We start from the raw sequence: 21,482 nt of genomic DNA, 5'->3' as shown, positions 1-21,482 counted from the left end.
AGCAGTAAACTTCAAAGAAAACCCAATTTGAGGGACGATCACCCGCACATTCTGCACTCCTCCCCCAACCAAACACAGACCTGCACATTTCCCTTTTATTGAACTTCGTCTTACCTTAAGAGACTAAAGCTAGCCCTCCCCACCTCCCCTTCTGCCATTGCATTTCTGCCTTCCAACCGTTCACTCTAGTTCGCATGTGATGATCATGCGATTGTGGAGAGAGGTGTCCGAAGAGAGAGGTGCACGAAGGCTGCGGACACGACAGCGCCTCCCTCCAACCACAAAGTGCGAATCTCTCGGCTAAGTCTTGCAGGATGTGCTGCGAGGTGTTGCTTTGCCTCGTAACTATTTGGCCTTCAACAAGTGAACGATGAGTCTGTGCGCAGTCCACCACACTCTCGCAAACCGAGCGCAGCCTTCTGCGGATGGAGTGGTACGTGCCACCTCACTCACGTGCGTAGTGAGTGAATCGTGTGAGGATGACCCATTCAGTGGTTTGACGAGGGTTGGATTACAAGCGGCAAAGGCCATTTGTGCACACAAGTCAGTCAGGACGCAGTCTACTAGTCAGGCAGTCATCCATCCATCCATGCATCCAGTAAACAAGCCAGAATGCACGGTGTGTTGCGATAACAAGTGAGGAAGGAGTGAGGAACAACTAGACAGTCCTCAAGATCTAGTGTCGCCTGTCAGCGCATGAAAGTGACACCTGCCTGTTTGGTGGCTTCCACCACTTCACTTGGCCTATTGATGCAGGTGCACACGAACTGTTTCATCACTCGTGTTCAACATGCACTTGACATGTTGAGTTCCAAGTATCCCAATTAACAGTGGCATGTCATTCATCATCCGCATCGCCACCACCATCACCATCATCGCCGACGTCGTCGTCGTCGGGAATAGCGGATTCATCCGAAGGTGATACGTGTTTGGGAGATTTGTATCACCCGAATCAGGCACTGTGGGGCAACATCGACGAGGAGTGTCTGCAGCCTCAACAGCGAATTCAACTCGATTGGTGGAGCGGATGAGTTCAAGTGGCATCCACTGTGTTGAATCGTGATTGCATGATGTGCGGATTCGAGGTAGGTGGGAAGTAGTACAGACCGCAAATGAAAGGCAGTGCATTTATATAAACGATCTCTTGTGTTGCACGGGTTCCCCCTTCACAAGCAGCAACGGCAACAGCAACTGATTGTAACGAGTTATACCAATAAACCGTACCAACTCTTTGGTCACCTGATACATTTTTGGCTCTTTGTGCTATAACTCCAGGCCTTGAATACAAATAGCTGTGTAAACTTGTTTTATTAGTGCATTGCTCTTTCAATGTTACCAACGTTGTTCCATAGTGCTAATTTGGGTTAACTAAACGTTCCAATTAAACGGCACATTGTACTTTTACTAGTTACATCCACTTAATTTCTAATGTTTAAATGGCAAAGAGATCGAACAACGCGTATACTTCGGGTAATCACCAACATTCGTTATTCAAATGAGGTTGTTTCTGAGGCATTTTGATACAGGGATCGCCAAATTTTAACAGAAGTCTTATGGATTCTCCAAAAAGCAGTTTGAGCAAGTGGCCGATGGGACACGAAACATTGGCCTGAAGCACTGGGCAGTAAGCAAACGAACTTTTTTGCACTGGGATTCGATGTTCCGCGCAGAAAGCTACGGTAAAATGACTAATTGTTAGGCATACTCCATTGAGACAATCATATAAATGAGTCATTTCTACATTTGGCCTTTGCAAAAAGGATCATTATCAACGCAAACATGCCGTTGGACTGTGAAGCCATCAAAAAGCACTGAGTTTCAGTCGCAAGACCCTCGCTGCTTGGTGCTTTGAAATATGCGTAGAAAGGTAAGTCATTTTAAGATAACATTAGTGCCGTTACCCGATGAGAGTTCATTGGAGTTGAAGGCCTCCATCATTGATGAAGTCCACTTGTTGCACAAGCACGATTTGACCGTAGACGTGATGTGGCCAAAACCTCCACCAAAGATAAACTTCCTGTGTCCAAACTGCCAATCCCTACTGTGCTGGGTCTCACAGTCTACCTTTTTAGTTCAGGTTTTTACTGTGGTGCGAATCTTGATAGATGGTTGTAGCCTCACTTTCAACCGGTCTAGGTGAGCAATCGTGTCGAAAAGGATTTTAGGCTGTTCAGAAAATTGTATTGCATCATATGCTCGTGTGCAGCCACACCAACCAAATTGATGGACGCTGACCTTTGAGTCACAGATCCCACCTTCGGTGGCATATCTGTGGGCGGCGGCAGGCAACTTCACCTCCTCAGGGCGCTCCCCTCCATCCGCCTTAGACACTGTGAGAAAAGTCCCACTTGACCTCTGAATGCGGCAGACTTGAAAACGCACCATCGCTACTTCCCACCTGGGAACTTGGCGAGGCGTCATTAGCGGTGAATTCAGGCTTCGCGCCCTCTTGTGAATATTCTGCAAACTAAATACAAAATCTCGCATCGGAGACATCAAAATTCAATTAGATGAAATTTCAAAGGCAAAATTTAGGGTGGACTTAATTAAAGGACTATTATTAGCTTAACAAATGCTGATGAGAGCATTTCAATGCTTTCCAGAGTCCTAACTCCCCATTCGATATCATCATAACCTTCGTCAAATAAAAGTAGTCGAGGTGTATTTTCGTATGAAGAAATTACAAATATGGGTCGTGACAACTTGCATTATTACTATTCGGTAATGATACGATTTTCTGGTCACTAGAATATATGCATTCCACTTTTGTTATTCGTTTGGCAAGAACATATTCCCTAATTTATTGTAAATTGTTGTCTGAAATTCCATGCTAGCCACCACTTCACCACTACTCGTATCCACGCTCGTGACAACAGCCACGCGAATGGATGTGACGGGGCGCAGTAGATGTTACAGCCCCAAGTACAGACATTCGAGCCAACGCAGTTAAATGCACTAATTTATAGTAGTGAACATCTTATTGGCGACCAATTCGAATGTCCGAACTCCAATAAAAGTTAAATTTACGCACACTCGGAATAAAACTACTACGTGGTGGAATATTATACATTACGTGCAGCAAAATATCCGATAACTCATGATTTGGGGCGGTGGAACATCCTAAAGCAGGAAAGGTCTTTGTTTATTGCTTTTCTTTGCCTAGATACACAAATAAAGATTGGGTGTACCATAAGACCATTTGTAATACTTTGGCTGCTTAGTTAACTAGTTATGGAAAAGGGCTACTCCGTGTCTCCGCCAATGTATCGGCGAAGGGCGGGCTGGCTTTCAGGCCATTTCAGCAGCCCCAACCCCTTCTGTATGTCGAACAGATATATTCTACTCAAGTAGTATGCCCTCTTTTGCCATCAGAGAAATCTGAGGGCGCTAAATTTGCTTGAGTTCATATCAAGACAACATTCATTATAAACAACTCCTAAAAGCTATTTTACAAAACTGGTACCTTCCTCAATCAGTTCATGCTCAAGCCTTGTACATTCAAATGCGTCAAATAGTTGATGGAAATCCAGTATGACGTAAGGGTAAGTGACCGATTATATTGCAAGTTCTGGACGTGGGGATCGGAATCCTAAGAGGAGGTCAGCTCATGTTTCTCGCGTTTGGTACGAAAAATCCAAAATTAAAGGAGCGGTAGGGCAACTCGATCAGGATCCAGGGCAAAAAATACTTGATAATTTCAGGGGCAGAAAGCAAGGAGCATCAGAGTGAGTCAAGGGAACCATTTTGTTATCAGTTTTTCATTCATAGTTTCCGGTAAAAGCCTTTGATTGATTCCAAGACAAGCAAGGGAAAACGGAAAAAGTATGATGAAATTTAACAATATATTCTGCGTCTTAAGGACCTTTTGAAAGTAGAAATCCATATCAAAAATACGACTCACTTCCGAAAACTTATTTTCACAAAGATTTGCTATGGACTAAAAATAGAGCGGCGCAAGCACGAAGATGTCCCGTGATCTTAACTTGGAGCATTTGACTTGCCACCGTTCCCCAAAAATAACTTTTCTAATGGGAACCAATGTGAAAACCAGCCGTCTTAGGAAATCCTTCTTGATAAGGCTACAATAAATAGACTTAGGGTACTTAATTAGTCCGAGGAACGTAATAGCATGTTGCAGTCTGCCACCGACACACATTCTAGTAAGCGCATATAGCCCGGTTGATGCCACACAGGTTAAGAATGCTGAATTGCTTCTCAGGGGTTGACAGAACAAATATGATCAATTTATAAATTGCTAGCTTTTTTGTAAAATCACCCTCCTTTAAGGGACAACTTAATCTCAAATTCACCGAAACTTCCCATTAAAACCAGCTACCTTAAGGCGAGGGCAGTGTTACCCTAGCACTGCTTCACTCTACCACATTTGCCCAAGAGCTGAGGGGGAAGAAGCCACCCTTGGTCATCGTTTTAAATGAAAAAGGAACAACACATTTCGTTCTTGTGACATGGCGGACGCGTGCAGTCGTGAGCCCAAACCACTCCACCTTTTGGACAAAACACCGGTAGGCAAGCCCAAGGTCACCCAATATCGTGAACCAGTAGAAAACACCCCAGCAGTCGCTAGTGTGGGGTTGACGGTATTAGTAGGGCAAATACACCGGCAACAGGAGGTGGTGGATTAATCATTCAGTCAAGCAAAAAAATGTATTCTAGTGTCTGTCGGTGAAGGTCAGAAAGGAAAGACACTGGCAAACGACCTTGACAACTTTATGCCGCCGCTTTACTTCAGCTGGTATATCACGCATCAAACCCTCCCCTTCATACAACGCACTTTTACAAAAAAACCGACACGCCAAATTGGGGCGGTGCCTAAGACCGTTAGTCTTCTTCTTCACCACTTTAATTAAACTGATATTTTCATAAATGAGAATCAACAATGAATGAGACAGAAAACTTCTTCCTAAACATCTACTCACTGAAATAAAATGAAGCAAGTCTACCTTTGTAATCCATGAAAATAAAAGTCGTGTCTTCCAGAGGAAAATTTCCTGTCAAATACGATTAGTAAATGCACGGGACTCAGTTAGAATGTCCACCGCATTTTATACGAAAGTTGGATCGTCCCTGTAACAAGTCATCTAGGCAGATAGATGAATTGTCTTAGTGAGTTTACGCAATGATAGCACAGAAAACAAAACCTTTGCCCAATATTTCCCAGCAAGCATTGCAAACCACAAGCCGGAACTTTCAATCTTGATTAAGTTGGCACTGTATGACAAGCAACGGGTATAAGGGGTCAGTCTCACACACCCTTATGATCACCAGTTGGTTAAATAATTCATTTGCATTCATTCATTTATTTGGTTTTCAAAACGATTATTAAACGCGACCCATTCTTCAAAATTTAAACAACAAAAATGCGTCACCTTCACCATGAATGAAGTTATAAAACCGAAATCAGATTTAAATGTAGCCTTCACGCGTCAATATGCACATATCTAAGAAAGAAAAAAAACTCCGCTTCGAGAGAAACAGGAACCACGCCCAAGCAAATAAACCATCAGAGGTCATATTTTTGCTAGAACAAGTAAATACGACAACCTTCCCAATGCTACACTTGTTGATGTAAAAGAGCAATACTAACGTGCTCCTCCGAAAAGTAAACCCCGTTTTTTCCCATTCAGAACTTTAGCTGCATCTAACAATATGCGTCGTCGCGGAATATTATTTTCAAATAAAAGGAGAAAGGGGCCAGAAAAACCCGAAATGCTATGTACAAGATAATGAAAACGGTATTTTTTTACAAACTTATTCTACTCTCCAGAGTCCCAATCTTCTTCATCACTTCCAATGAAAAATTCAACCCGCTGACGCTTAACTGGTCTGTCACCAGCGTTGCTGTCACTGCCATCGTTGACGTCTACGACGGGAGTGCCTTCAGATCGCGAGTCGAAGCAGTCATTCGCGTGGTCAGAAGCCAAGTCAGGCTGTTCAAAAAGCGTTTTTACTTACTTCATTTGAGTAAAAAGCAAAATGTAAGGAGAACGCAACCATAGCGCATACCGAGTAGCGCGAAGGCGGTCGTGAAAGAGCCGCAGCAGCGGTACCGACTACGGAGTCGTCCATTAACTCTCCGCCCTCGCGTTCTGAGAGGTCTCCACTAGACTCAGAGCTTGTCAACTGCAGGTCTTGGGCTACTAGTGTGTCCTGTGCAGCCACTATGGAACTCCGTTCATCCATTAAGAACTGGAAAAGAGATGGACGCCGACTGCAGACCCAAAGGTGAAGTCAGTGGAGAGCGAAAGTGAGATCTCGTAAGTGCCAACTAATCCTTAAAGTGCAACTGTATCTATCACATACCTTTCATTAATAAATCGATTTCATAGAAAGCTAATGTTAAGTCAATTTAAATACACACAGGATGAAAAAGGCCTATATTTCGCCCACTTATGTAGCCATTAAGTTGAGATTTTTGCAGTGATGCATAAGCTGTAGTAACCAAATGAGTTTATTCTACTCACCCTGTCTTTTCGGTACTAATAAAGCACTACAGTTTAGAACATAAATTACGTCCTATTAATGCAAATAAACATCGACTTACCCTGCTATCCTCATCAACATAGACATTGGGCACCGCTGGGGTGGTGGATGGCCTTTGAAGGTCGTTATTCTCGGAGTCTGCATTTTGCAAAGTTGGGAAAAATCGACTTTCAGTCTCAGTTTCATAGTGGAACTCCCCTTCTTCCTCGTCCTCCTGCGCAGAAAATGACCGGAGACTACCCCTGGAGGAATTTTCTGTAGCAAAATAGCAACCATGGGTATTATTACAAGAATTTCTCCTTAATTCAATGACACAGCAAGCTTACCCCCATCATCGGCCACCTTTCGCCTCTTGACCCCATTAGTAGAGTCAGTGCCATCTTCGGGCACCGAATACAAAGGATTTTTGGAGGAAATCTCGGGATCGCATGATTGTTTGAGGAATCGCTTAATCGCTTTTGAAGTCGAGGGCCCAGTCAAATCAATGGAGGCTGTTCCCCCATGTTGAGATTGGGAGTCCGCAGTCGAAATGTCATCCAACCGTCTTTAGGGAGAGAGTGTGATCACATTTACCTCTAATTATTAAAAAGCACAAGCCGATAATTTTGCGCGCGTCATAGCCTGTACTCCCACACTACCAAGCCCACTTAAATTAACAAATATAACTCTCCTATGTATCCAGGAAAAAAGTAGCACTTGGACTCACTGTCGAATGTTCTCCTCGATTGTCTCTATGGTCTCCGCCATCTCATCAAGGGTGGAGTGGGCGACATCGAGCATCTTCCGAGCGATCCTCGTGAGCACACTCTCGTCACCATTGTACTGACGACAGTTGGAGAGGATAAGATCTGCGTCATTAAAGAACTCTTCACGACTGTGATAACGATTATCCTTTATTAATTTCTCCAACGTCGATAGGTCCATAGGCTGTGCAATTGCCTTGTAGTAGTCCTTTAGAAAAATGTCGAGAATAATGTATGATGGGACTTGTCTGAGAAACTAGGGTTTACAAAGCATACTTAGACAGATATTTCAAAAACAAGTATCGCATTTTGAAATGGTACACAAATCGGCCCCCAAAGTAGGTGGAACGAGAGATAATGCCAGGTGCAGACAATTTTTGTGAGGGATAGAAGCAAAATGAATTGTAGACAGAATGTGCAATAGCAAAACCCACAGGATAGCGACGCTTCTCAACGGGGAAGTGAAAGGCACGACTGTTTTCAACACCACGCATAGCATTTACAGCCTTCTGGAGCAAAAATCCCAGTCGAACAAGGTCGTTTTCGTCCAACAGCGGGTTTACCAGCGGCTCCAACCGCATAAGCTTCATTTCTTTCTGACAAAACTCCTCCGCTACGAAGGAGCACATCTTCATCGCGGTTTCCGTTAATGATGAAAAACGGCCTGCAATAATAGTAAAATGAAAACAATTCACTCAAGCTGTAGCGGCGACACTCATCGAATGATGAAATACATCAACAGTTCAGTTCGAGAATCGTAAATATCTGCCACTACTTAGCAAAACAAATTAAACCATAGAAACCGCAGTAATTTTAATTTTCAGAAGGTAAACCGCATAATTTAAAAGACGGGATTTAAAAATATTTGACCTACAAAAAACATGAAGCTTTTAAAACCCGAGTAACCATACCGTTAAACTTTTCCGAGTTATCATGAATTAAACGAATGTCTGAGAGAAACTCTTCTCGAGTAGAATAGGCGTTCTGGTTTATTTTCATGCGAATTTGAGAAAGATCCATAGGATGTTGAATTTGCTTGTAGTAATTTGGAAAATCCTTCTCCTTCACTGGATGCATAAAAATCTTGCAGCCAGGAATCTGTGAAAGACCCTGAAATATAAGAGGCAAAATTAACACCCCACTGTCCCGAACACGGAAAAGAAAAATAAAAAATGCTGATTCAAACAACTTCATTCTTGATGAATAAGTCAAACCCCAAGCCTTCTAAAGTGCCTGGTAGAGTTACTCATAGGACTGCCGTGGGAAGAAGTGGGACTGAGTGAAGTACGTACTTTGTAGATGCCCTCAAAGATGTGGTTGATGGCGACTCGGGGATCGATGCGCCGTCGGTTGCCACGATGCTTGATGGTAGAAGTGGGATAGTCATCGTCAGCCGCACTTGCAAGGGTACTGCGTCTGCGGCTACCGCCACCAGCGCCTCCCCTGCCACCGCTTCCTGAGATTGAAGTACGACTGCGTTGGTTGGCAGCCTCTACGTAGCGCACTACCTCGCTGGCCGCGTCCAACCGGTCTAGCAGCTGCTTGCTTATCGTCATCTTCAAGTCGTGGCGTCTTGGGGGCTGATGAGGGTCCAGGTATCGTCCGAGGCTTGCATTCGGCCTCCCACGACTGCTATCAAACTGCTAAAATGCAGACAAGAAGGCGTGAACTTATAAGCCACTAGCAATGAAGATTAGTTTCACGAGATATTGCAGGCTAAGAGAGGTGAAATCTCAATTGAGTCTACCGCCTATAGATTCAAACTTTTCGAGTCGATAATTGCGTGAGTCACTGTATTAAGTAATCAAACAAAATAGGTTACGAAACACTAATATTTACTCTTATGGATATCACTTGTGTTGCACATTTAATGTCACTTGAACCAGAGTACAAAACTATGGCCTTGTAGTGTTCCCAAAAAAACTATAGGGAGACCAATTATATTTAAAAAGCAGACAAGCATGAACGTTCAGTCCAAAAATGGAATCTACTACTGCTTTAAAAACATGACTAGATGTATTTTATAATCATAAATAAAATCGAACTCTAAGAGTCTTCGATACGATGTAAAACCAAAGAGAGCGCTGGAGAAAGAACTAACCGTGCGAGAATCCTCGTCATGAGCATCATAGCATTCGTAATCTCCGCGATGATGGTCGAAGGCGTCATCGGAGTCGTCAGAGAGGCGAGAAGCGCCAATACTGCGCGGTGCATCACCAAAAGCGGCAGAATCGGTGTCGCCAGCATCATAGCCCACGCCTCCACTGCCATCACCGCCCCCACCACCGCCTCCAATGGCCACGCCACCGCCAGTGGCAGCGAGGAGCTCGGCGACGGGTTTTGAAGTGAGCTCCTGTGCAGCTGCGACCGTCTCTGGCTCGACGCCCGGTGGCAGCACGCGGCGCGAACCACTGCGCCCTCCGCCCGGCGGAGGGGGCGCCACAGCGTCATTTCGCCCGTACATCGGACATTCTTTGTTTGTGCGCATGTGGCCTACGCGATTTTCACAGACGGATTCGATTTCATGTACAGTGAATGATTAATCATTACAGCAATGTGAAAAAAATAAGTTCTTGTAAATGTGTCTTCAATTCAAGGATGCCAACTTAGGGTTGAGTCAGTAGGTTTCTGAGAAAAGTTAAAATACTTGTGACAACTGCGTGACTGATGAGTTAATATTGTATACACAGTTTTACGTACAAATCAAGGAAATACATTAGGTGTAAATGGAACCAAATCGTGTAGCAACCTAAAGCCATCCTTTTAGTATTTTTGACTAACCGTGAAACGCGCGAGAATCAAACTACACTTAAGAATTTCGCAAACTTTAGGGCATTACGTATACACGCAGGAATGACTGGCACATATTTGCACGGAAATGGATGTTTCCTCCTAAGAACTAGCACAAACCGCGAAAAAAGTCGACTAAGTTGTGTCAATAAGTGTTTTAGAGAGGGCGGGGAGCATATAATTATGATTACGTACCGGTGTGCACAAAACTTTGAAATATTGCATTTCAAACTACGAATGTGATGAAAGTATAACAGAAAAGTAATATTAGAGAGCAGACTACGAGGATGCAATGACACAAAGAAACAGAATAAAACTGGGAACTAGTGAGGAAAAGTGGACTGAAGAGGATAAGAGACAAAGTGGATTGAGAGGACGCACCAGTTTGGCCGCAAGCACCACAACGCATTTTGAGGATGTTGCTGGAGGGTTTGTGGCGGCGGCGAGAGGAGGAGGGAACGGGACCAGAACCAGGCAAACGGTTGATGGGCAGAAGACGACCACTGGCGTCTCTCAGAGGTGCACCTCCATCCGCCATGCCCCGAGCACGCAGCAGCTCCTGCTGCTTGCGGACTCGACGCAGCTGGTCCTGCACACAAGTGTTAATACTGATGAGATGTAAGCTCAAAGACGAAAAGGCAATTAAATAGTAAATTTGCACAAATAGGACCTAAACAGGTACATTACACTCTTCTACCCGAATTATTGGGCATGATAGTGTACACTGAGAATCGCGATGCATAGGAACCACAATCGACAAACCTGGATTCGCCGTTTCTCCTTCCGTCTTTGCTCTTTGAACTGTTCATCGGAGCCTACGAAGGTGTGAATCTGCTCAAGATCACGAGTCTGTTTGATCTTAAGGTAAATTTCAACCACAGGGGACCAAGGTACTACTTCAGTACGGGAGTACTCGCGATCGGTGCCCTTACAGTAGGTGCGAGTAATACGGATCATCTTCTTCTGGGCGTTGGGGAAAGGTGCAGGCAAGTCGAGAATAGTGCCCGCTGACGCCGCGCTCGCTTCGTACACCACTAGCGCTGTAGTCTCAACCTCTGCCGCCACCACTCCGGGTTGTTGTTGTTGTGCATTAGCCGCGTCGCTTGCATTCGGTATCGCTCCTTGCGGGTTCTGCTTACGTTTGTTTTTACTTGAACATAGCGATTTCTGCAAGGGAGTTCAAATACACCAAAACGACAAGCAATGCGAAAGGAACGAATGCTTACTCTTGAGGACAATATTGCTATATTGCTACATTAAAAAAGCCCTCAAAAGAACTGTTAAAGCAGCAAGCCCTAGACTTAGAGTAACTTTTGTAATTATGGATTAATTAAAGATTGAAACTTTGCGTTACAAAAAGTTCATAAACAATTTTAGGATCGAATTAAAGCTATACTAAGATCACAGCTAACACTCACTTTTACAAGCAGAGAAGAGGAGAAAATAAAGGCCTACCCCGAGCTCCATACTCCGTTTAAGATTCTCGCGTTCAGCCTCCTCCTGACGTTCTCGCAGCTCCTCCGAGGTGATTCGATTAGTAAGGAGAGAGTGGACGTTGCGCACGGACTGTTGGTTTGAGGAGGGGAGACTAGAGAGTCGAACCCCACCGATGGCGTTGGAGGAGGCGCCACCACTACCACTGCCTCCGCCGGCCCCGGAAGCGCCGACCTTGCCATCATCCTCGTCCTCCTCTGAGCTGGGCTCTTCCTCCTCCTCGTCCGAGGAGAGTAACTCGGGATTGGAAAGGACGCGATTCTGCAGATCAAAAATTCGTTGGCACTCCTCCCGGTAGCATCGTATCTGCTCTGCCATAGAGAGACGATTGCCACGCGCAAATTTGGCTGTGCTCTCCTCCTCTCCCTGCTTTGCACGCTCCGTTGAAGTAAATCGCACCATGTCAATTATCTCCCAACTAAAAGAAGGCTCCAGAGAAAGTAAGTATCAACAAGGCTTTATTTTTGCTCTGTTGGGGTCTAGGTTCAATCCTAGCCTAATTTCTTATCTAGGCGTGTTACCCATTTAGTTATGCATGCAAGATGGCTATCCTTGCAGTTTTGTGATATTTACCACCTAAAGTAAAGAAGGTATGAAACATGTGAAAGGAAGCAGTACTCTATCATACACATTTGAGGACGGAAAGCGTATCGAGAACGAAAACATATTCGCATGCATACTCCGTATGAGGATAAAATTATCTCTCACAGAGTCGCCTATACGTGGGTTGAAAAGCTCGAGCGGTGTGAAAATGCAGAGCATTCTGACTATTTGGTAGCAACTATAACCACGAAAAATGAGAAAAGACCTTTGAAACCGATTTATTCACAGCAATAACAACTGCATAACTCGCCAAAAGCTAATTTCTAACTCATGATAGGAACATAGTCACAAGCATTTAGACAATTGTTTCTGGGAAATTTATGCGGCAAATAGACACACTGCTGATGAAGTGCGACTTTATCGGTGAGGATGATCTTGGCAGAGTAAATTGGTGGAGACCACCTGAGACTTTCGAAAACCTATTCTAAAAACCTGTAAGGAACGCCGGAAAACTGACAAATAACACTTTGACATGCTCAAGAGAAATAACACAACCAAAGCATTACGGGTGATCCGGACTAGGATGCGGATACATTGAATCATATTTTTAAACCATTCAAGAAATCGTTGATTGAAATGGGATTTTCATATGATGATGATGGCGATGCAAAAGCAGCGAGTCGGTGACTAGTGCTATCAAGTAGTTGTCACGACATAAAATTCAGGCGTAAAAGTTGACGGTGAAAAAAGTGAAGTAATTAAAAAATGCGACATGTCTACCACGTACTTTTGTAACTAAGCTCTTGTGTGCGTCGAACAGATAGGGAATAGAGAAAGCAAAGGAAAAGTAGTAGAAGCGCACCGTTTGAAGGTCTTAAGGTCAGCCTCGCTAATACCAAAGGAACGGAGAAGCGCTCTGGCCTCTCGAAGGTGCAATTTCCGCAAATCAGCGTCGGTGCCGGTAACGGTCTTCTTATCCTTTAGGAGTCCTCGCGCTACTTCCCCGCCAGCCTGACGGAAGAGAGCGCCAGGCTTGGCAGAGGTCTTAGAGTACGAGAATGCCTCCCCACACCCAGTGGGATCTGCGGGTCCATGCAGCTCTAGGAAGCAGCCGCCACGCTGCGCCGCTAAGTAAGCTCTCGTCGTGTTCCACGGCGCCGCCCGCACCTCGTCCTCCATTTTGGGCTATAGCGCGAACCATTGCAGTTTAGAATTAGCTTAGCAATAAACCCTCACTGTCTGCCTACCTTTTAGTATGACTATCAATGCACCAGGGCAAGCAAACGTTATCGATTGTTTGATGTAAAAAGTTGTGAATTCAAAGCAGAACAATTTAGTGAAAATATAAACATTCTGCGCCAGTCGTGTAGCAGTATTAATTCGACGGGTTGTAGTCCTTTGACACAAATCTAGTGACTCCAAATACAATTAGGCCTGGATTAAGTCACCTGCCAAACCGGAATCGAGCATTGTTGGACCTATGTATTGTGCTTAATTTGATGTGTAATCATACCATTTTAATGTCCCTCCCCCTTTCCTACCTGGCCTTCCTTCTCCTCCTCCTCCTCGGGATTTTCATCAAGAACAAACAGCGATTTCTCGCCATAGCCGGCATCCTTGAGACGCAGCTCCGCCGCCTGCATACTGAAGAAGGCGCAAAAGTCCTCTGGCTGCACTAGATAGCGAATCTCCTCCTCAGAGGGCAGGCGATAGTCTGGACGCAGGACCCACCAACTGGCGTCCACACCTAAACACACACGTAGGTGCAAATGAACCAAAATAAGCCTCCTTGCCTAACTCCATAAACGAGGTAGGATCTTCTAATGTCGCACACTAAAAAAAAACAAATTTTGACGAATTCATTCAGCACAGTACTGCAGCAAAAGAAGGGTATCCAGTGCCTTGAGTCGATTTGTGAGTTTGATGGCAAGGGTAGAATAGCAATTTAATGAAATAGTGGTCAATTGTTGATTAGTGAGGAAAAATTGAACATAACTTCAAAAGTTGGGACGACTAAAGAAAATAGGAAGAAAAGCAGTGACATACTAAAAGGTGATTAGACTCAGACTAGTGAGAAAGGTCAAGCAACAAAAAATACTCCAAAATTGGTAACAACATCTACTTTTAAAAAACTTGCTTCCTAAAATATGGACACCACAAACAGAGCCGAATCCGATAAACAAGTTGATCTTACCGGTTCGCTTGAAATCAGCGCAAATCTTTAGGCGTTTGCGGACACTGCTCTCGGAGTGGTTGGGGAAAGCGGAGCGAATCTCCTCCATCTTGATTCGTTTTGGCTCATCAGTGCTCTTGAGGAAGAGGCGGAGAATGTAAACCTGAAGAAAGTCGCGCGCGAAGTTATTGGCGCGCTTCGAATTGGGTCCTGGGACCTCCATCAACGGAACCTCCTGACCCACCGTGAAGGCGTTCGGCACTCGCCGGATCCATAGACCATTGCGGTTGCGAATCACCAGGAAGTCTGTCGAGGGTGTCTTGTGAGGATAGATTGGCGCTCGGAACATGTTGTTCTCCATGCTCTGCAATGCAGGAAAAGAGGTCAAGTAATATATAGAGTTTATAAATAAATAAAGTCTATCATCCACCTACCCACCTGGAGGCATCCACCTGGACGCACAACACCCAAAAAGGGTGAATCAGTGTTCCCTACATTAACTAGTGAGCCATAAGGGAGATCCGGGGGTGAACTATTGCCTGCTGGGTCGGGGGAGAGAGACGGATCTTTCGGCAGCAGGGGTCTGTAGTAATTCACCAGCCTTGTCGCCATACCGCTCTAAAAAGGATTTCAAAAAGCTATTTCTAATAGTTTTCCTCCATCATCCAAACATTCGCGATTTCTCCTGATCAACGGCGGATTTCGCAACCCAAACTCGAGAATGTTCGAGGTACTACAGCTTTTTAAAAACCATATAAGTAAGATGTGAGCTAGAAGATTCGACGAGGAATGTCAAACGAACTCGGGGGTGGAAGCGCTGAAGTGGACAAGTGACCAAAAAGGTGTATCAATTCCCACGTAAATGCGAATACCTGGATAGAGTTAGGAACTTAGGGAAGGTTGTGAAGAAAGTTCCTATTTAATGCTGGTGAAAAATAGCAAAGAAATAGGCAAGCACAGTGGATATTTGCACAAGTTTTCATAATAAAAAACACAATTATGCAGTGATTAAAAAAATAATCGCACTTGATTCATAAGTGGTGGAAATTCCTCGGAGTACTCGAAGAGAACTACTTCCCCATCGAAGCCAGAGAGATCCTGTGGCGTCCGCATGAAGAAAATATCGCCGCCCCCGGCAGCTATCTTCTCTTCTTCTCGTTCCTTGGATTTCCTCTGAATTATCCTCGTAAGGTTGTTCACAGAAATAGGTGTGCTGAACTGGGACATCATACCACGAGTGTATCTGGGAAGGAGCCCGGAAAAGGAGCATAAATAACTAAACTTCGTGAAAATAGGGGCTCGAATGCAAAACGAATTGATGTAATTATCTGTAAAGGGGTGACACTGCGTACAGATAGAATTTTATTTTTAATGCCTCTAAAAGGGTGATGCTAAACGAAGCATAAAGCTATGTTATTGCTTAATGTATTTGACTGACGTCATTTTCGTTTAAAATCCTAATAAGTATTTAAGCACTCCCCACTAAATTCTGGTGCAAAGTACTCACACGAACAACATGCAATCTTCAGGATGGCATAAAGAAAACAACATTAACAGTCGACTACTCACACTACTCAGATTCGCCCGATACAACTGGCAATGAAGAAGGCAAAAAAACCGTAACCGCGCAATCCACTAACAAGTCGATAAAAGGAGGCAGATGTAGAAAAAGGAGACAGGCTTACTGCTTGAGAGGGACACGATGAAACTGCCTGAGACGAGAGGGAGTGTTGTAAGTGGGGAAGAAGGGTGGCCAGAGCTCTACAGCGGGAGTACTGTGTTGAAGTGGGCCACAACGTGCAAGGTTGCCGAATAGGCCACCGGAGCGAATGGCGTAAAATTCATCGTTAGAGAGGTTGAGGGGGTCCTTGGGGGGCAGACCCGAGGCAGCTGCTGCCGCTGAAGCCATATTCGCTGTCTCTTGATTCGTATCCTCGCCGCCCTCCGCGTTATCATCGCTCTCCGCACTCTCCTCGTTCCACTCGCCCTCAGCCAGGAACCCATGCTACACAAATACATTTATGCACAAGTAGTTTAACCGAATACAGTACTCTAAGGAAAACCAATTTTTAATATTATAGCCTTAATCTCATGCGCTACTTTGATTGAGCCACCTAGTCATTCTACAGTTAGCAGTGGTTTTACATCCCATGGGGCTTATCTGTAACGGATTACCAACATCACATTGCCTGCTGGTCCCGTGGGCACGCAACACCGTTACACTAACGTCAAAGATGCAAGATGGGTGTGTAGAATTGTCTTCAAATAGGAACAAGCATTCCTACATGTGTAGCACAACGTTCCAAGCAAAATGGCACCATCCAAATTTATTAAAAAACAAGTAATCTCTGAAGTCTCATTTCTGTGCGATAACAAAAAATTATAAAAGCGAAGATATTCGATTAAATAGCGATAATGCTCGTGATGACTATGAATCTGATGTCATACAACTTTAAACAAAGCACAAGACAATTACCAAAGAATATGGTGATTAAAAAAGAGGACCATCAAGAAAAATACGGGCTTACCTTGCCGAGGATACGCTTTACTTTTTCCGCTCCCTTTTCTGCTTTCGCCAGAGCCCCGGTTAGGGTGCCACGAGTGGATGCAAAACCGAAGGTGACGTGAAAGCTGGCTCGGTTGATGTGACCATCTTGCATGTGCTCCGGCTGCTTCTTTTTCAGGGCGCTCGGGGCATTCACCACCATGAGCTCGTCGTCGTTAACTAAAGTGTCGAGAAGACTCTGCTCATCATTTTTGTTAAGGGTGAGTAGAAATGGCGTGTCGACTGCCGGTGTGTGACACTGAGGGTCGTAGATGATATCGAAACGCCAACTGTCGTCCATGATTTGAGGGTTCTCAACAGGAAAGAAGGAGTAGGGTCCGGTGAAGCAGGCGGAGGAGCGCAGAGCAGTAGCGGCCTGGTTGTGAGCATCAGTTACGGATGTTGAGGAGGCAGATACAACGGTGCTACTGGCACTGCTTCCAGACATACCCGCCGCCGACTGGCCAATCTGCCCTGAACCGGTCAGTACCTTGTAGCCCAGGATGCCTGGGTATTTGCCTTGGTAACTGTCCTATCAAAAGAACAGACACCTCCATTTGAAACTACACATCTTTACTTCGTCTAATGATAAAACAGAGCATCAGAGTTGTCTCTTATACGAAGGAGTTTTGATAATCAGAAACATACCTGAAACGAAGCCATAGTACGGCAAACTTGTGAGGGGATCCAGCCAGCATAGACAGCGTTTTGCCTGGCACTTGCAGCCACCTTGTTGTTACTCAATTGGGGATCGTAGATGATGTCGTCTTCCCACTGTATAAGCTTGTAGGGTAGGAACATTTCCTCCTCATCTTCCATCTCCGCTTCCACTCCCTCTGTTCCACTAACCACATCTTCCTCGTCTACGTCACCAATTAAATGTGATATCTGAGGTCCTGCTTGTGTCACAGCTTCTGTCGAATCTGCGGCAACAGCTATACACGATAAATCAATGGTCATGAAAAGTTCCTGGCGGCAAAACTAGAAGCTTTCTGTTGTAAGAGAGGATGTCATCGAAAATCAAATGCTAAAAATACATAGTTACTCTAAAAGTTTATCTTGATTCTATCTGCATTATTTATGCATTTTCTTACTTGAACATTGATTCATTAGAAAACCTGTATAGCATCACTTCGCAGAATAAAGTCACAATAAAGTGGCAAACATTTATAAAGGACAGCTCTTAACAGGACCTAAGCAGAAAAAGTTATCAAAGAGATGCTATAAAAAGGGAAACACGATGTAACTCAAATGAGAGTTCATAATGCCAGTGGATTTGCACATCATCAGCACATCCATCCACAAGGACAATGATGGAGCAAAGAAATGGAATATAAAGGAAAAGACAAACCCCTCGTCTCCGAGTCCACAGTCAAGGTGGGGTGCCTGCAGTCAGCGACGTTGAGAATTCCGGCTTGCGTGGGTGCCACAGCAACAGGAGGGATGACGTTTTTGCGCCACATGGTCCACTTCGTGATGTCCGCCGTTTCGGGTATCTCCAACTGATCATACCAGTACTTCGCAGGACCGAACCGCCACGTACTATGTATTTGACAATAGAGAATGTCTCATCAGGTAAAAAAAGCTTCCCATCAATAAAGTCCTATGCTTACATACGGGATATCTAAGCGAAATACTCGGTTCATTAAACCACACGAATAATTAAAAAATAGGGGTACATTGTTTTCAATTATAATGCGATGAGTAAAACCCTAGAAAAAAATACCCGAAAACCTGAAAATGGTTTGGTGAAGTGATCACAGGATCCTACAATGCAAAAGGTTCCAGTTACGGTCTATTGTGTTTTAAACTGCGCAAATAACATGAATAAAATGAATGCTGTTAATACGATAAAATATGCGCACCATACCTCTGTTGCTAACATAAAGTACCAATGTCTCGTACTATAATTTAAGTAAGCGAACTGATTAGTACTTAAAATATCCAGTACAGCTAAAGTCGTGCCGTGAACTCAAGTGTATTTTAAACACAGGCTTAGCTTAAATATCCGCAGCCAATATTGCACGAAGCATTACCAGTATCGCGATTGTATATTGCTTGATGACTCGCCTTCTTCTGATTTCGCCTTCACATCAAGTGTGGCGAGAGAGGTTGAATTGTTGTGCGTTGAAGCGTCGTTGACAGCAGTTGCTAAGGCTTTCTTCCTAGATTTTCTGTCCTTCTTGGAATCCGTCTCCTTAGGGGCAGCCTGAGTGAAAGCCGTGGAGGAGCTGTTTTCCAGCCGCGTCAGACGTTCTGCGAAGGCTATCTGCCACCAGGAGCGCTCCGCACCCGCAAGGTAATTCTGACTAGGGTCCGGAGATCGGTGCAACTCTTGTAACTCGTCTAATTTTTCCGCTTCTTCAAACTGTTTTGCGTGTGTCGGTATTTCACCAAGGTTCAGGAAGTTGCGAAAAATTAAATTAAACCTTGATAGAAAAAAAGGAGGAAAATAACTAAACTTATGCCTCATCAATGATGTGTGGTGATGGTCTTGGGCATTGGCATAAGTCTGTGAGCTTTAAAGTAATTTTAGCAGTCATCCAAGATTGTCAATCTCCAAACCACAACCTCCAATCCACTTCAATAAAGTAAGCATATGACTGCAAAAAATTCTCAAAAAACACCTGTCAATCACTTCATCCAAATTCTCTCCTCCTCCCTTGGTCAAGCCAATTAAGCCTTCATCCTCTGAATAATCAGTTGGATCGTGTTTGAGGTTGTCGTACTTCTGAGGGGGATAGGGGAGATTGATTATGCGACCCCACCTGGGAATGAGGTTGGGAGAGTAGTGGGGGAACAACGCAGTGATGTCCACATCAGCATACTCCGGAGGCAAAAGATTACCCAAAGGAGTGTTGAGTACCCGTTGTGGGAGGGCCTGATGATCAGATGAATAATGAGGATCACCATCATGGCTCAGAGCTGTTTTGCCAAGTGGCGAGACCATCTACGGAATAAAGTACTCTATTGAGCTTCAATTCAATTCTTTCCAATTAATGTAAGCTGCCTTATTATCATAGCATAAAAGGCGAAATCAGACAAGGGACTATGAGCAAAGTATACGTTTTGATATTCTTGATCTATGGGAACCAGCAAACAACAATAATTACCTCAAAGGAATTCCTGAGTATGCGGAAAAAGAAGGCATTACTTCATTACTCATACTTACGCGATGTTGCTGACGTGAAACAGCAATGGGAGCGGGGTGCAAAGGGGGTGGCATCATCACGGTCGCGGCATCGACCTCCTGTTTGGCTAAAGAAGGAGAGTCGAGGTTTGGAGAATCAATTGATAGCTGCTCTGCAGTCAGAGGTGAGGGTTCTGGCCGGCATCTGGATACGGAAAAGACAACTGGAGGAAGAGATGAAGGGTGCGTTGAGTGTGAAACTGAAGATGTTAGAGAGCTCGAAAACAGCGCGTTGCTTGTTGAAAAATTGTCCAAGGCAGAAATTCCCTCCGTTTTAACTGAGGCTGTGACTTCCAAAGTTTGTACCGGTTCACCGTAGTCATCCTACTGAGCACAGTGATTTAAAAAGCACAATTTACGCGACAAAACACCTGAATAAGTTGTAGGAAAAGTACACTTACATCAGAATTCACCACACCAGGAACAGAGTTTTCAATGGCATCAAGACAAATCAGTTCTGACTCATCATAGTAGTCTTTAGATTCGATGGGTTGGAGTGAGTCAACAATATTTTCAGTGGTATCATGAGAAACAGGGGAATAACCGTCAGTAATATCTGAAACGATCGTCTTAATATTCGCCTCAACCTCATTTACGTGGCATGCGTCAATGTGATTTATTGAAGACAGCTCCTCATCAACAGCGTATTCGTCCTCTAACTGGCCCCGTTTATCAACATTCCCAAAGAGGAACAAACACATCCTATAGCGAGGACCAACTTCCTCAGCTTCTTCCATAGTTCACAGTGCAGACTAAGACCAAAAAACCGTATGTCAAAAAAGGAAACAAGAAACACAAGAAAACAACTTTAGCATAAACTGCAGCAAGTCATACTAATTTCCAAAAAAGGACCTCAGTGCAACAAAATATAATTCAACGAAATCAAAACCAGTTATTTGATAAGATCATAATTTACCAACTATGAGGCAAAAAATTTTAATATGCAAAAAAGGAACTATTGATCACGTCATTAACTTTAACCATAGCACCAGCTGCCAAAGCTAACACACAACTAACGAGGCTCCACACCAAAACCCCGTCATGCAAATTAGCCGGTAATAATTAGTGTGCTTAAACAAAATAAAAACATTTTTATATTAATTTGTAAAATACGGCGCAGCAAAACCTTGTGTTAAAGTTTACTATTAATAAAATAGTTAAAAACAAACTTGGGCTCTGCACGAATTGCTTTACAATACTTAAGGCCTCTTGCATATTAAAAGTTTAAACGCGTACTAAAGTTTTTTTTAAAGTTACGAATTAAGACTGAAAAGCACTTTTTAGTAGCTTCATAATAGTTTATGTAATACTTTTGCATATTTTACACAAAGTCTGCAAAAACAACACCTAAAAGCATCTGTTAAAAAAGCTGAAACATTACGAATAACAAGCATTATTACTGTGATTTCTTTTGTTATAATGGGCTTATAGAACAAAACTGAACTTGAGGTCTAGTGTGCGTAGGCTAGGTGCCTGTTTAACGCTGTTACATGCATTGTTAAG

The 21,482-nt window shown here is 44.0% G+C and overlaps 2 protein-coding genes across 2 annotated transcripts; both read right to left on the bottom strand. All coding sequences in view use genetic code 11, as the record gives it.

Annotated features, from left to right (window-relative positions):
• Nucleotides 1–575: 575 nt before the first annotated feature.
• EGR_00724 (hypothetical protein) lies at nt 576–2,385 on the bottom strand (the record flags this gene model as incomplete). The annotated part of the gene is made up of 3 exons (XM_024489973.1): nt 576–686; nt 769–1,047; nt 2,236–2,385. 3 exons carry the CDS (start codon nt 2,383–2,385, stop codon nt 576–578), a joined length of 540 nt encoding a protein of 179 aa, XP_024355376.1.
• A 3,389-nt stretch (nt 2,386–5,774) lies between these two features.
• EGR_00723 (Transcription initiation factor TFIID subunit) lies at nt 5,775–20,716 on the bottom strand (the record flags this gene model as incomplete). The annotated part of the gene is made up of 25 exons (XM_024489972.1): nt 5,775–5,948; nt 6,025–6,207; nt 6,563–6,756; nt 6,828–7,045; nt 7,208–7,452; nt 7,679–7,908; nt 8,156–8,354; nt 8,537–8,887; nt 9,346–9,737; nt 10,416–10,623; nt 10,797–11,201; nt 11,490–11,946; nt 12,934–13,256; nt 13,613–13,818; nt 14,266–14,608; nt 14,683–14,862; nt 15,271–15,487; nt 15,930–16,249; nt 16,773–17,321; nt 17,438–17,724; nt 18,141–18,331; nt 18,826–19,218; nt 19,417–19,739; nt 19,962–20,303; nt 20,381–20,716. 25 exons carry the CDS (start codon nt 20,714–20,716, stop codon nt 5,775–5,777), a joined length of 7,266 nt encoding a protein of 2,421 aa, XP_024355375.1.
• Between the last annotated feature and the right edge of the window lie 766 nt (nt 20,717–21,482).

The sequence above is a fragment of the Echinococcus granulosus genome (assembly GCF_000524195.1).
Source record: "Echinococcus granulosus chromosome Unknown EG_S00003, whole genome shotgun sequence".
In the NCBI taxonomy this organism is placed as follows: Eukaryota; Metazoa; Platyhelminthes; class Cestoda; order Cyclophyllidea; family Taeniidae; genus Echinococcus; species Echinococcus granulosus.
The sequence above is the reverse complement of the archived record's forward strand: the minus strand, read 5'-3'. Positions and strand labels throughout refer to the sequence as shown.